The 15819-nt window shown below is 28.3% G+C and overlaps 1 protein-coding gene across 2 annotated transcripts in view; it reads right to left on the reverse strand.

Annotated features, from left to right (window-relative positions):
* fend (forked end) overlaps window positions 1-15195 on the reverse strand; it is a 316132-nt gene extending 300937 nt beyond the window's left edge. The window contains exons 1-2 of one of the 2 annotated variants that reach the window (XM_014429365.2): window positions 15071-15195; window positions 4962-5081 (exon numbers count right to left, since the gene is read on the reverse strand). In XM_014429365.2, coding sequence (XP_014284851.1) covers window positions 4962-5081; window positions 15071-15184 — 234 coding nt within the window. In that variant the 5' untranslated portion in view covers window positions 15185-15195. Of the gene's footprint in view, window positions 1-4961; window positions 5455-15070 lie in introns of those variants that run through there. The other variant, XM_014429366.3, reaches the window with a different exon arrangement.
* Window positions 15196-15819: the final 624 nt, after the last annotated feature.

Here is a 15819-nt window from a genome sequence, read left to right on the forward strand (position 1 = left end):
TATATTCCCATTTAGTCCTGACAAAACTCTGCAAAGTGGGTTTGTTATTAAGAAATAGTTAATGTTTACTATTCTGTACCTTTATTGACCACCACTTGATCTATCTTCCTACAATATGTTACATACGGCCAACTATTAATGTTCCAATAAAAACTTTAAATAAAGAACAATTGAGAAATTATTGTCCGGGATAAAATTGTTATTTATTCATCAAAATCATTTAAACGAAGTAAATAAAAACAGTTAATAGCCACAACGGTTTTCATTGTAAAAATCTATTAAATATTGACAAGTCCATCGCTCAAGTCAAAAAGTTCCATCATTAATATCTAACTGTTTATTGATAGGTATTAGATCTATTTACCAATGAAACTTATATATTTGAATAAGCTAATCATAAAGATAAAATCATTGCAGTGACCGCTTAAAAAAAAAAACAACAACATTAGAAAGTTAAATGGGTCTGTTTACAAATTATTTTCAACAAAAAAATGGAATTATGTGTACTAAATAAAATGGAGAAAATAATGCCATAACAAATTACAGATTGTTTTATTACGAACGGTTTCGAGAAGTAATGGGTCTTCAAGTAACATTCTACAAAATTACGGAGTTCTCTTCAACGTATTTCATACACACTGTTTTGACTAAAGGAGTAACATGGTTATTGGCGAGATAAAAAATCTGCTAACTACAGTAGTTCACATCTTCGGCTCGGGCCCGGCCTAATGATAGTGTTTGTTGAGCAGGGGTCCGGAGACCGCAATCTCTACTACCCGTCAGCGCACCGGTGAAAGAAAGGAGTAGGAACACGAGACGGCAATACGAAGAGAAAATATTCAACGTACAAAAGGCACAAAATACAGAGAGACGTACTGAAAATTTAACGAGCATCAAATATACAAAGACCACGAAGGTAGGGCCATAGATCAGTTATGAAGGCTAAAGTATGCATGATAGCCTTAACAGCATTAGGAAGGATATACTTGTCAATATTTCAATGGTATCAACCCATTACATGGAACACATATAGCAATAGCACGATAAAATTTGTCTCAATAGTTATTTATATTTAAAGTTTTCACACATGGGAAATACTTTTATGATTCTACTGAGTACACAGGATTAAATCTTTTTATAACTCAACATCGTATAAACTTCAAACTATAAAACAAATTTATATGAAAATTATACCCAATAATCCTCACAAATACCATAAATATGAACAATAGTAAAATAAAATATTTTGTAAAATGATGAAGCATTGTTCCAAAATAAAATTATCTCAGACTTCATAATAACTAATGATTTTGTTGTTTAAATATCTTTATATAATTTCTGTCGCATCAATTTGAAAATTTTTAAATACCAATCAATTTTTAAATTTTAAAATATGGCTTCTCTCAGCAGATTATATAAAACCAAAACTTAGTCAGTGAGAAATATCAAAAAATTGTAGTTTTCATTCATATTAATTATCCTTTTTTTAAAAAATTAAAGGCAAGCTTGAAGACTTTTTCCTATATTTAAGCCAAATATACAATTATAAAAATAAGGAATATTTTGAAACTTTGTAATAAAATTATAAATCATGATAAAACAATGATAGTTTGATTTGTAATTGACTAGCAAAAAATATAAACTATACAATATATGATATAACTTTATAATAAACTATATATAAACAGTACAATAATTTTAAAACATTTGAATGAAATTTCCAAAAAAGTAGTATAACATATAGTAAACAGATAACTCAGGTAAACTTTGAACTAGCGAAAAATCTTAATAACTGTCATTTAACATTTATGTTTAGCATAATATATGTGTTATTACTAAATATATTGAACATAATATCCATTTTCAGCAGACACTAAGGGATACATACCGTTTAGAAACAACCAGTTTGACATGAACATCAGTCTTATGAACGAAATTATACCAGTAGGGTACCAAAAAATATACATGGAATATGAATATGCAGTATAATTATAATTATAATTAATGATTCTTATAATTATTGTATTGGAATTAGTAAGAAATATTTATTTAACAACATGTACTTAAATAAATTTGAACTAAACAATAAAAATGAATTATAATTATTACATTTACATTATGATTGATATATATTCCTGTTATATATTTTATTTGAATCATATACATAATGATACAAAACACATTTCAATAATGTGTAAATTAAAAATACTTTTTTCAAAGAGTTGGAACTGAATTAACTGTTGGAAAATGGTTTTATTCGCTCCCAGAAGTACTAAATGTGGAAATCTATGAATTAAAAAAAACTATCATAAATAGTACTACATGAATCTTCTGATTGCTACCATATTATGACAATAAATATAAAAAAGGGAACAAAATCAATAATTATAATATATCTTAAAAATTGCTTAGAATAATAATTTAGCTGATAAATATGAGAATCTGATTAAAATGAATAATTTTCATTTTGTTGCTCAATAAAAATTTTGTTGAGCATAACTGATAATAACATATAAGATGAAACTAATTCATAAACTATTAAAAATAAAGGTCTACTTTATAATTGGCATTAAAATTTGATAACGAATAGAATGCAAATATTATTTCTAATAAAAAAAAATGAAACTACAAAACCTTCAGTGAAACGTTAGTATTGTTTGATAGGTTTTTAACTTTAAAATTTTGAATTGACTTGATATAAATGGGAATAAAAGGCAATAAATTTCTAAATATATTTTAGTATTATTAGCTTATATTATGGAACTAAATAAGAAATATGGTTTAAAGTCAAGTTTTACCCATTTCATAAATAGAAATACTACAACTGAACTAGCAAATGGTAAACACCTAAAAATTTCTTGTTAATTCTGTAGAAAATCAATACATTACAACATTTACCACTTTAAATACAATTACAATAATATATTACTATATAATAGAAAATTAATGATTCTTAGTTCTGAAAAAAAAAATCATTCAAATAGTTAACAAAATGTGGTCGGGTAGCGACTTAACGGTCAAAATTGTTACTAAAAACAAATTCACAGCGTTCATTAAAGTTTAAATATTTTATAACTTTTTAAGTATTTTATTTTTATTATACCACATATTTATAAACAATAAAAAGGTTAAATAAAAATGTATGCATCATGATCCAACAAAATTTAATTAGGAAATTAAAGATTTTTAAAGAAAACACAATTCACGATAATTCAAATTTTAATTAGGAATTTAAAAGCAGGCATTTACATAAAATATTGGCTCAGAAATACAACCCATACTAGGTCATTCTATTTTACCCTTTCCACAAATTTACATTTGTATATTGAAGTTATTGCATTATGTATGATTTTTTTTACTGTTTTGATATTTTTTTCTATTAAACGCTCTTCATTTATCAGAATTGCTGTTATCTCTGGTAATGTAATGCCCACAAATGAATACTGCTCAGACGAAAAAAAGTAGGACCGTATCTCAATGGAAATATACAATGGCTATTGAAGTCCGGATATCGATATAAAACAAACTTAAAATCTCAAAATTATATTTCTTCAGATTTCTAATCTAACTTCCTTGTATCTTCACGCGCTTTTGACATTTCAATATGAAACGTCAAGAAGACAAATAACGTTTCGAAATCTTGGCATGATAAAGGGACAAACAATAATTCTTTTTATAATTAGCCGGATACCATTGACGTTTTAAGACAAGATACAGCCGAACAGTTAATAAACAAAACCCGAAAATTAAAAGGTTGGAATGTTCCTCAGGGTATACGAGATGAGGTAGGATGATGGAACAAAAAAAAAAAAGAAAAAGAAAAAACCAGAATGCTCGGCCCATTAATGATGCTACTAGACTTGACGAACAGGTCAGTTTGGGTCAAGACCATCCCGGAAGCCTATTTTAACCGGTACCTGCGAATAATACAGAAGTCACAATTCGTTATTTTTTTAACTTGTTGGATAATTGCCAAAAATTCATCATGTGGGGGGACTGTCCAACAATAACGCTAAAATACATCATCCCTTACAAGTATCCCGGTAATGTATGTTGCATAAACATTAATCATAAAACATATAATTCTGAATAAATACTTATTTTGTACAGGTGTTTCAACTGCCGGGTAATTCTGAGAATTCGATTACTTATCGGAGCGGCTTTGATGCCGGTCCGTTACGAACCATACTCACAACGCACACACATCTAGCGCCTGACATAAAACAAAAAACTCGACGGAACCCACGTTTAATAAATATGATAAAATGGTTAATGTACACGTTGAAGGGGATTGTTTTTTCGATAGGTTTAATTAAGCGTGGTTATCGCTTACGAAAAATAAACAGTTAAACATTAACAAAAAACGAGGAAATTCAATTTGATAAAGGATCACGAGAGAGAAATAAACAGAGAATACAACTTCAAAACAAATTGTGACATTCCTAATTCAATTTTACGATCAAAATACGCGCCTCTCTTTCTGATAATTGTCTCCATACACACGCCAGAGAGGTTTTTATTCCAATTAAAAATTATAATTTATATTCTCATAATCGGAATTGTTGATCCAGGCCTATGCTACTTAAGGAGAAGAGTTATTAAATTGTTCAGGTTTTGCAAGCACCAAATGAATATTGTAATATTATTCCCAACTGATATTTACTGAAGCTAGTTTTATCAATATAACATTGAATTTTATTCATAAGTTCCAACGCGTAAACGATTGATAACAGCAAGACTGATATATGGGTACCTCGACTAACATTTTTGAAGGCGAAGGGAGACCGGGATGAGAAGTGATTGACGTTCAAGGGGCATCCCTGCGCTGAAGACATGCGTCAAATTCGTAAACTTTGTAATGTCCAAAATCAAAAAATTTGAGGATGGTAAATGTTTATAACGAATCATCATAATATACGAGACATAAAAATTTGTAATGAAATAGATTATTTGGCGCTCACCTTTTGTATACATCGAGCTCTGCATTGCGCGACTCTTAGCGGAGATCCAATCTCTTCATCAGCTAATGCCACAGAAGCATAAACTAGGAGTAATATCAAGATCCCTGGAGCATTCCTCAACTGATAAGGGCAACGGGTCATTTTTACAAGAAAATAACAAAAATACAAACAAAAAGAAATTATACAAAGAACTAAAAACACTTTGGTAACTATTGAGGCTCTAAGAGACTATGATACATTAAATACAGCGCATTGTTAAATGTTCTCGAGGTTGCGGTGTTATGATGGAACCGACGAACTGATCCAAACCACTGATAAGAAAAATATTGATAATATAAGGAAGCCTCGGCACAATACTATCAATGTCAATTTTAGTTATTTCTACAAATTCACAGTAAACACTATAATCCTTGCGATGTGTGAGATCGGCAAGCTGGACTAGCTGTTACACACAAACACGACGAGGCCTTAGAGGCGACTGGAGACTAGGCGGCGGAACGACAGGGAGCAGCACTGGAGGGGATGCCGGCTCTCCCACCCTTGGCCCCCCACCACCTACATGTGCTGTTTTAGCCAACGCCGCGGGGGGCGAGTAACCTCCACCAACCCTTAAGTCTAGACATTTTCCAGATCCAGTTCCTTAAAACTCTTCCATTGCGGGGAAAAACATTAAATAAGAATTGAAAGTTTTCAAGCAAGACTAACGGAATAAGTCACAGTATAACATCAGGTTATAGTATTTCATACATTAGGGGTATTCATGATGTGTTAAATGTAAAATGTTTTACCATGTTAAATATTATAAGTATAGCATTGTGAGCACCCCTATTTAAAGTCATGTTAAATGGTAAATGCATAAGAGCTCCTAGCGGATTTTTTGAGCAACTTGTTTAGTAACCTTTCCTTCCAAAACTTCATGTTACTGTTTACTTCTAAGTTTTGATTACAGTTTATTATTGTAAAATATCTAAGATAAATGAAAAGTAGTAGTGTAAAAGTTTGGCTACTGATTGTCTTTTTTAAAAAGTTCAAAACACAAGTCAAAAGAAAAAAAACACGAACTACGAGCAAGTAACCTAACACAACAACAAATAAAATGGTGACAAGCTCAGCTGTTAAGTTTCGTGACGTCATTCTCCATTTAAAAGACCTAGTAACAGACTCTCAGCCATGTTACATGTTATAACGTTTTAACATGATAAAAGAAGGAAATATTTCCCCATTTAACATAAGTTTTTCCATTTAACATGTTAAACTAATGATCTTGAATACCCCTATTATTATTACAATGTTTTCGTTTTAATAATTTCTTCTTATTTAACTATTGATTTTGGTTTAAAATCACCAAAAAACAATTTATCATACTAGTTATAATATAGAAGATCATCAAATATGATGAAATATAACAACAGATGATGATTATTTTTACAGATATTACTAAATCTTGCAACATCCTTGAAAAAAAAATGCATTTCTTATTTAAAATTATATGGTAAATAGTTAGTTTAACTTTATTTAACCAAGCTCATTATTATAGCTCCCACAAAGAAACACAACATTTGGATTAAATGAATTGTAATATTTCCTAAATATCCACCTTTCTCATATAATAACACTTTTATTTTCATGTGTTTACTAATTTTAAAGAATATAAAATATATATATATATCTGTTTTTAATAACGAAATCCAGCAAATTGTTGAAGGTAAAAACATTATTGGTAAAGTAGTTGATTGGAATACCTCCCATTGTTATTGAATATAAATTAATAACAACAGTTAGTAGTAACGTCATTCTTATTATTATATTGCATTTATTTTTTCTCCCTTAAAGCTTGTTATGACTCACATACAGTTTACTTACACGTATAAATTGCGACTAATACATGTAATATTATTTTAAATGGTTTGTAGATTTATTAAATCTATTTTAATATTAAACATTTTTTTTTTATCGCTGCATACCTATTCCAAGATGCTATTCCAATATTGTACATATTAACTTTACTTTAATAGTGCTTTAAAAGTTGTAAAATCATAAAAGAATAAATAAATAATTTTGTTATTGTTGTAAATAATATTTATAATTTTATTTTATTTTTATAATATTTAAAATAAATATTATTTATAATAATAAATAATATTTATAAGTGTTATTTAGTATTGTTATCTTTCTATTATTTTACAGTGTTCCTCTACTATCTAATTTATTACAACCGATTTATTTCTATATTTATTAGTTCGCTTGCTCTTTGTATATATCTCTCTTTATCTATTCTTATTGTATTTAATAGTATATATCCCTCTTTATTGTCTTATTGTTATTCCCGATTTCTGTATTCTTTGTATTTACATTTTAAGTTGTTCATTATTATGATAATAATACTTGAACAAATAATAATAAAATAATAACAAAAGAGCCAATTATTAAATAAATAGAATTAATTAGATATTCATTGTGTTTTATATTGCATTATAACTTATATTTACCTTTAACTTTTTGTTGTAACTCATTTTAATACGTGTTTGTCATAGGATAGCAGCATAGAAATATATCCACTCATTACAAGCTTACTGCATTATCATACCTCCACAACAGGAGTTTTAATAATGGTTATAGTAATAGTTTTTACAATTGAATGTTTCTTTATTTATATACTTGTGTAACATTTTTAAAATAACTTCATATTTTTGAATATTTGCTCGTAGATAAATAAATTAATAGTTTATTATACTTAATTTTATAAATATTAATTGTTTTAAATAAATTAAAGAAAACGATGCTTTGCTTTAGTAGTGGTACATTTGACAATTTTTTAATATATTTTATGTATTCCGTTGATTTTACCATTAATAGGGGTTACTTCGTGACAGACTCGCTGTAGGACGAGTCTAGAAAAGAAAGTAACCCTCTTAAATCAGTTGGAAAAAAAACGTTAAAACTCAGAAAGCACTATTAAAGTAAAGTAGAGATTGAGTACAGTATTGGAATAGGGTTGTCTGCTGCGATAATTTTTTTTAATCTTACAATAAATTTAGTAAATGTAAAAAAATATTTTAAAATAAATATAATAGTCGTTATTTATTCGTGTAAGTAAACAGTATGTGAGTCACAACAAGCCTTAAGAGAGAAAATATAATGCAACATAATAATAAGAAAGAAGTTACTACTAACTGTTGTTATCAATTTATATTCAATAACAATTGGATGTATTCCAATCAACTACTTTAAAAATACTGTTTTTAATCTTTTACAGTTTTCTCGATTTTGTTGATAAAAGCAGATTTTTTTATATTGTTCAAAATGGTCTAAAACCATCTAGCCGGGAAGAAAAAAGGCAGTTATTTCACCCCAAATTTTGATCACATTAACGAAAACTATGTATAATTACTACACAGTCAAAACTGATGAGTCTGCCAAGTATAGGTAGGAGGAATAAAAAATTCAAAACCTTAATTTTTCATTCGGAGCTCTGTAACTTAAAAACTACCAACAACACTAGAAAATCTAAAAGAACATTACTTAAAGGAGAGTAAATTTTCTGAAATATGAGCCCAAATAGAGCTATTTATAGCTTTTTAAAATGAAACATTTTTTAATGATCTACTGAAAAATTAGTAGTTATTTAATTTATTTTGAGAAATCTATATCTCTGGAACTATGTGACGTCCAGATGTCTATTAGCACTCAAATTAGTTAGTATCACGTACTATAAAATAGTTCATGACCTTTACCTTCGTAGGAATAGTAGTTTTTATGTACAACATTTTTATAAAATATAAGAAGATGGTCAGGGTTGCGGTCAAAGGAGAAACAAAAAAAGAGATTAAATAAACGTCATGAAAAAATAATTATTAATAAATAAGTAATACATATTATAGTAATATAATATTTATTTATAATTATTCTTTCATGATGTTTATTTAATCTTTTTTTTTTCTCCCTTTTTGTTTTTGCTTTATGTACATCTCCTGTACTTATTTAACTTCATATTTTACGTATTTTTATAAAAAAATTTTACTCTTGCCATTGTTACTTATTTTTATTCTTATCATTGTATCTTATCTTTGTATTTTTATTCTTATCATTGTATCATTTTGTATCTTTTTAGCCCTGATGAAGTCTCGCAAAGTGGGGCGAAACGTCGGAAAATAAATAGTTGCAACTATTTTTGTTTCTCCTTTGACCGCAACCCTGACCATCTTCTTACATATCAATTTTTACGGTCAACTATATATACGTATATTTTTATGAAATGTTGCTTTTTTAAAAGCTATATCTCGAGAACTATTGAACGTAAATAGCTCTACGCTCTGCTACATAGTTTAGCAAATTTACTCTACTTGATATGATGTTCTCTTAGATTTTCTATTGTTGTTGGTGGTTTTAAAGAAATAGAGCTCCGAGTGAAAAATTAATTATTTTTAACGTTTTTAAAAAGCCATTATTTTTTATTTCCCTTACGTATACTTGGCAAACTAGGTATACCCATCAATTTTGACTAGTAATTATACCTAGTTTTCATTAAAGTATTCAAAAATTGAGGTGAAATAAATGCCTTTTCCTTTCTTCTCTTGGGCTCATGTACTAATCGAATTACCCTATCGTATGAGTTCTTAGAATTTTAACAGTTTTTATAATTCTAGCTCTCGTCAATTCAGGCATTTTAGTGAAGTGGGATATGTTATAATTGTTTGGCAATAAAGAGCAGCCTGAATGATCCCTACACTTCGAACACATTCCAGGAATAGGTTAGCCACTACGTTTCGCATAAACACTGCTATTTGATTGTGACCAATGAAAGCAACCGTTCTGGTTATTATTCCCCAGGACAATTATACTCGAATACACATGTTTAAATTTTCGATGCTCTATCTCTGATTTTGAATTGGATGAAATTCATGTAGAATTAGTTTATATTTGATATTTAGTTAGTTAAGTATTCCCCTTGGTCATCAACATTGCGAGGAGGTTCCTGTAATAATTTCTAAATTAAATGCAAACACTGCCATTATTTTCCTCCTCATTATCTATAGACTTCAATATTTCTATTAATATTTACTTCATCATATTTGAATTTCATTTTCATCATATCAAATTATAAGACATTTTGCCTTATATAACTTTATATTTTACTTCTTTAATTCTATTATTTTACTTATATATTTATTTAATTACATATACATTTTCTATCTCACTTTTTTCGTAACTTTAATTTTAAATAGTTTTCATCATGTACATGTATTTACTTACTGAATTTTCATGTGTGTGATATTTTATTATTATCTTTCTTTCATCATTTTAAAATTACTTATTCTCATACTGATTTTTACCTTCTTATAATATTTACCCTTTTCATTTTCTTCCAATACTACTTATGTATCTATACTGTCTGATATTTTATTATTTTCTACTTCTGGTTTTTATCTTATTTCTTAGCACTAAGGCCTTAAAAGCTGGCTGAAAAAAAAAAAACAATAATAAAATAAGTATAAGTATAAAATAACTTATTGCTGACCGCACCCCCAACCATCTTCTCAAATATAAACCATAAGGTGACGAATCAGGTACCTCAGCTTATCCACCTGCTCATTGGTTGTAAGTGAGGAGTTGCAAATCTGATCTTTGGATTGTCGTATGTTATATTCATTAATTGTTTTTTATAATCCAAAAATAATCTAGGAAGTAAAATTTCACTTCTTTAAGCCCAAGGAACACACTATAACATTGTATGTTCAAAACTCAAATTAATTAGGCCAGTACTTGAAGAATTTATTTTCAAATATTTCAAAACTATGTTATGCCAGAAACAATTAGACACAGAAGAATAAAAATTGGTCAACCAAGATTTTGAAAGGATTTGATCAAGAGTGAACATTAAACAACAACAGTGAAAAATATTAACTTGCATGTGGTCGCTCTGGATCTGAGAAATTCCTAGAGGCTACTATGGATATTCATGATACACGGTTTACCGTGTCGCAAATTTAATAGAATTAAGAAATAGATTAGCAATTCAACGTTATCTATATTAATTTAACATTATTATTTTACGCTACAGCTAAAAATTCACACTAATATTAAAGTTTAAAAAAAATTACACATGCCCTCTTATTACAGAAATGACAAATAGTTTCATTTAAAATCTCAAAGTTAATTTTTCTTCCACATGGCGACTGTCAATAAAACTTCAAGAGGAGGAGAATAAGGGATTTCCTTGATTGACCCCAAACAAGCAAGATGTAACTTATTTGTTTTTTTAATCCACGCAAGTCACACTGAGTTACCTAATTGTCGAAGTCATGTAAAATTAATAATATTAGAAGATTAATAGTTGATCGTATATAATAGATTGTAGAAAGATAGACCGACTTTTAAGAAACGTTGGTTACCAATGTTACAAATATTGAATCTTTACTATTTTCAGTTCATAGTTCATTTATCGACCGCCAGCCGGACTATCTTCATACAAAATAATAATAAAAAGCAACCCTCGCCAAAACTCAAGTCCATAAGATCAGTCTTACACAAACTTCCCACCTAAACTTCCATGTACCCCTCAGACATTTATACTTTGGTTCAGAGCTAATTAAAATTTTAAGGTCACCATATAAGTCCATGTCATTTCAAATAACATGTTAAAGAGCTGAATTAAATGAAAAATCGCCTTGTTTTAAATCTTGGTAATGTAATAAATGAATGAAGTCCTCCATGTCGATCCTAAACGGTAGTCATTTTCTAAACGAAATCAGCTGGAGCAATTACAACTCCTAATGAAGCCCCGGCAACACGGCCTCAATGGTGATGGACAATACGGGCTCACCCTAACCCATATCCCATTAATATGTTACCAGATTTGGACCAAGACATGTTAGCCAGGCAATTAACGGGGGGGGGTCTACCCTTCACCAATTAACCCTCAGGCATTCTCGTTTCAGCCAATTGTCTTCAATTAACACAGACCAACGGTAGAGAATAACCTCTCCCTTGTTTGGTATTCTTATTATGTCAATATTCAATTAGGGAGACCTTTTTATTGTTGAGGTAAATTGAATTGAAATCTGTGTAGGTACTATTCTTCAAGTACGGAGGATAGGCAATTAAGTGGATTGAATTATATATAATTCAAGATTATATATAATCCTGGTATTCATCTCAGGTTTCGAGCATCCTTCTTCAAGTCTACAACACAAATCAGAGAAATGTGGGCAGAATATTTTAACACGACATTAACTAAAAGATAAATACATTTGAAGCAAGAATTATAAAAATAATAACAAAAACGGAATAATACCATAAGAGAGAATACATAAAAAAATATACAGAATAGAAAAGTACCCAACGGATTCTTATAAATAAAGGTGTGGAAAACACGATAGTAAAAATTTGACCATTCCCTGTGAATATGTAGGCCTAAAATGGCAGATTTTCCAAAATGGCCGCACTCTATTTTTAGGTTTATGGCTAATAATTCTTAAAATATTACAAGTAGCTGAAATATTATTTAAACGATTCTATACTGCAATTAACAAGCTTGCATATAAGCCTTCAATTCAGTTCTTAATGTTCAATAATTACCGAGTTTCATTTTATCCAAAACCAATATTTTTTTAAAACAACGAGAAATAATCATGTAATTAATTTATTATAACATTATGAACATCACTATTATATACACTATACTTAGGAAGGTAATGATTTTAAACTTATTTATTGTGGTATTTAACAAGATTCAAATTGAGCCCTAATAGACATTTAAATAATTCCTGAGATATCAAACATCTCTTAAGATATTATGACTTCTTTTCAACTTATGTTTAATACTGTAAAAAACTTATTAAAATGCCATGAAGAGGTGAGAATACCTAAGATTGATTATATTTCACCAACTAACCTGGTGATTCATTAATAATCAACTTCATTTAGTACAAGAGCCCATGAGGAGAAAAACGCAGTTATTTTACCCCAATTTTTTTATGCTTTAATGAAAACTATGTATAATTACTAGTCGAAATTGATGAGTCTGCAAAGTATAGTTTGGGGAATAAGAAATGGTGGCTCAAAAACAATTATTTTTTCATTCGGAGCTCTATATCTTTAAAAGCTAGAAAACCTAAGAAAATATAATTTAAAGTTGAGTAAATTTTCTAAACTATGAGCCATAATAGAGCTATTTACATTCAATAGTTCTCGAGATATAGCTTTAAAAAAGCACCATTTCATAAAAAAATGTACTGAAAGATCAGTAGTTAGTCAATTTATTTTGAAATATCTATATTTCAAAGCCAATTCGACATAAAGATGTCTATTAGCACTCAAACTAAAACTAGTTTAATGACCTATACAATAGTATATGACGTTTATTTTCGTAGGATGGTATAATAAATTGATTTGTAGTAATTTGAACTAATTTTCATGTGCAAAATTTATATTCAAATGCGAATATCATAAAAACTACTACAAAGATATGTGTCAGAAACTAATTTGTAGTAATTTCAATTACCTTCATTATGAGTGCTGGCAGATATATTTACGTCTTATGGTTCCAGAGATATATATTTTTTCAAAAATCAAACGTTTATACAAATAACTAGAAATAATCTCATTTTGTGAATTTATTTTAGCAAATATCATGAAAATTATTACTCTTACAAAGATAAACTTCATAAACTAATTTATAGTCCATTAAACTAGCTTTAATTTGAGTGCTAATACACATCTGTACGTCGAATGGGTTTTATAGATATATAGTATATCTCTATATAGAGATATAGATATTTCAAAATACTGATCTTTCAGTAAATTTTTTTATATGAAACTTTGCTTTTTAAAAAGATATATCTCGAGAACTATTGAACATAAATATCTCTATTAGGTCTAACGTTTTTGCAAATTTACTCTAATTTAAATAATGTTCTCTTAAGTTATCTAGTGTTGTAGGTACTTTTAAATATATAGACCTCCGAATGAAAAAAAAATTTTTTAAACGTAAAATAACAATAACTCATTGTTGAACTTTTAGAGTTTAAGTAAAGTATTAGAAGTAAAATCTTATATGTAGGGTATTTATGAACACTGCATGAAAACCCCATTATTATTATTTGAAATTGAAGCTGTTATTGATTAGTTATTTATTTTCAGTTTTATTTATACTAATATCACGAATATTAAGAATAATAATTATTATTATTCATTGTAAACCTTCGGAAAATGTAAAAATACCCGTCACACTCTACTCCTCACCTTGGTAAACCAATTCTCCAAAACTCTGAAAACTTTTAATTTGGAAATCAATAACAAAATTGTAAATATATTTTTTACTATTATTAATTCTAGAACTCTATTGGACGGAACCATAACTTATTTAAAAAAATAAGCTAGAAGATGAAGATATTATTTTCTGAAACTATACTATAACAAAAATTTTATTTTATTTTATAAAGAAGTAATTTTTTTTTTTTCTGTTTATTGCATGTTTCGGTTACAAATGCCTTTCTATGGTCTATAAGATGACGTTACAATAAAGTTTTCTTGTATTTTGTTTTAGGCGTATTGGTATTGAGAATTAATTTTCCACCGTCTTCTATCAACGCTGTTATGTTTATTTTATAGCCGTTTACTCATCCCCTTCTAATAGTATTAGGTGATCAATATTCGTTTTTACGAGTGCTTTAACAACCACAGTTTTTGGTTCGAATTATCATTTTAATGTCAAAAAAGGAAAACAAAACCAGTTTGATTTAAACGAGAAAGATTTTCATGTTTCTCGGAATGATCTTAACCGAATTGAACTTAATAAAAGTAATTTTTTATTACTTAACCAAATATGTTCTATGATATGAAAAAGGGCTTTAGTAATTCGAAGAAATAAATTTAGATTTAATTATATAAATTTGGGTAAGTTATTTCTACTTAATTACTCGTCTTATATATGATATGATAAGTGATTTAAAAAAACTGGTTTAATCGTACTGTAATATAATAATCTTGTCATATTTGCTTGATAGGTACATTAGCGAAATCAATAGCTTGTTAAATACTAATTCGATATAATACACAATATTATATCAGTATGAATCACCACTGTTAAAAAAAAAATTATATTTTACCTGTCCGAATATGATAAAAGCGATGATAATTAACATAACAATGATGCACATAATTAGTAACACAGTTATTTTAAAAAGTATGTATGTCCATTGCGCCATCAATAATAGAGGCATATTCACAGGGTCCCAGATGTCCGGCAATAATAACAGTAATGTTAAAAGTTTTATGAGATTAGTTTGATAGGATTGGTTTGTTTTGTAAACATTCATATCAGTGTCACTGTGTTTATTAACTCTAGAATTGTCAGGGATTCGTTCAGACTTATATACGTTAATATCATTTATTTTTTCCAATAGGATAATAGTCAACAGCTGAGATACACTACTGTTTCTTTGGCGTTCTTTTTCCAAATCCACACTGAAGAACAGTCTAGCAATTTGTTCCTGTATTCGACAGGTACATAACAATCAAGACACATATTAGATTATAAAATAACATCATTATTGGATATTATAGATGGAAATAGATATAACCCAAGCAGCAGAAAATCATAATTAAATCCGAATCAGTAAATATAAAGATTTTTAAATAGGTATGATGAACGATTAAGTATTAAGAATTATTAAAATACAACATTACTGAATGTAACAGAGATCGAACATCAGCAACGAAAACTAGGACGGTATTTAACTTCTACTAGATTCCGGCAAAAAATATATGTTATATTACAAAACACGTATATCTGCAAAGTAATACAATCCCTTCTTATATATGGATAAACTAAACATTAATAAAAAAATAAAATTTA

The sequence above is a fragment of the Halyomorpha halys genome, unplaced genomic scaffold (assembly GCF_000696795.3).
Source record: "Halyomorpha halys isolate HHAL.00 unplaced genomic scaffold, Hhal_1.1 Scaffold794.1, whole genome shotgun sequence".
Lineage (NCBI taxonomy): Eukaryota > Metazoa > Arthropoda > Insecta > Hemiptera > Pentatomidae > Halyomorpha > Halyomorpha halys.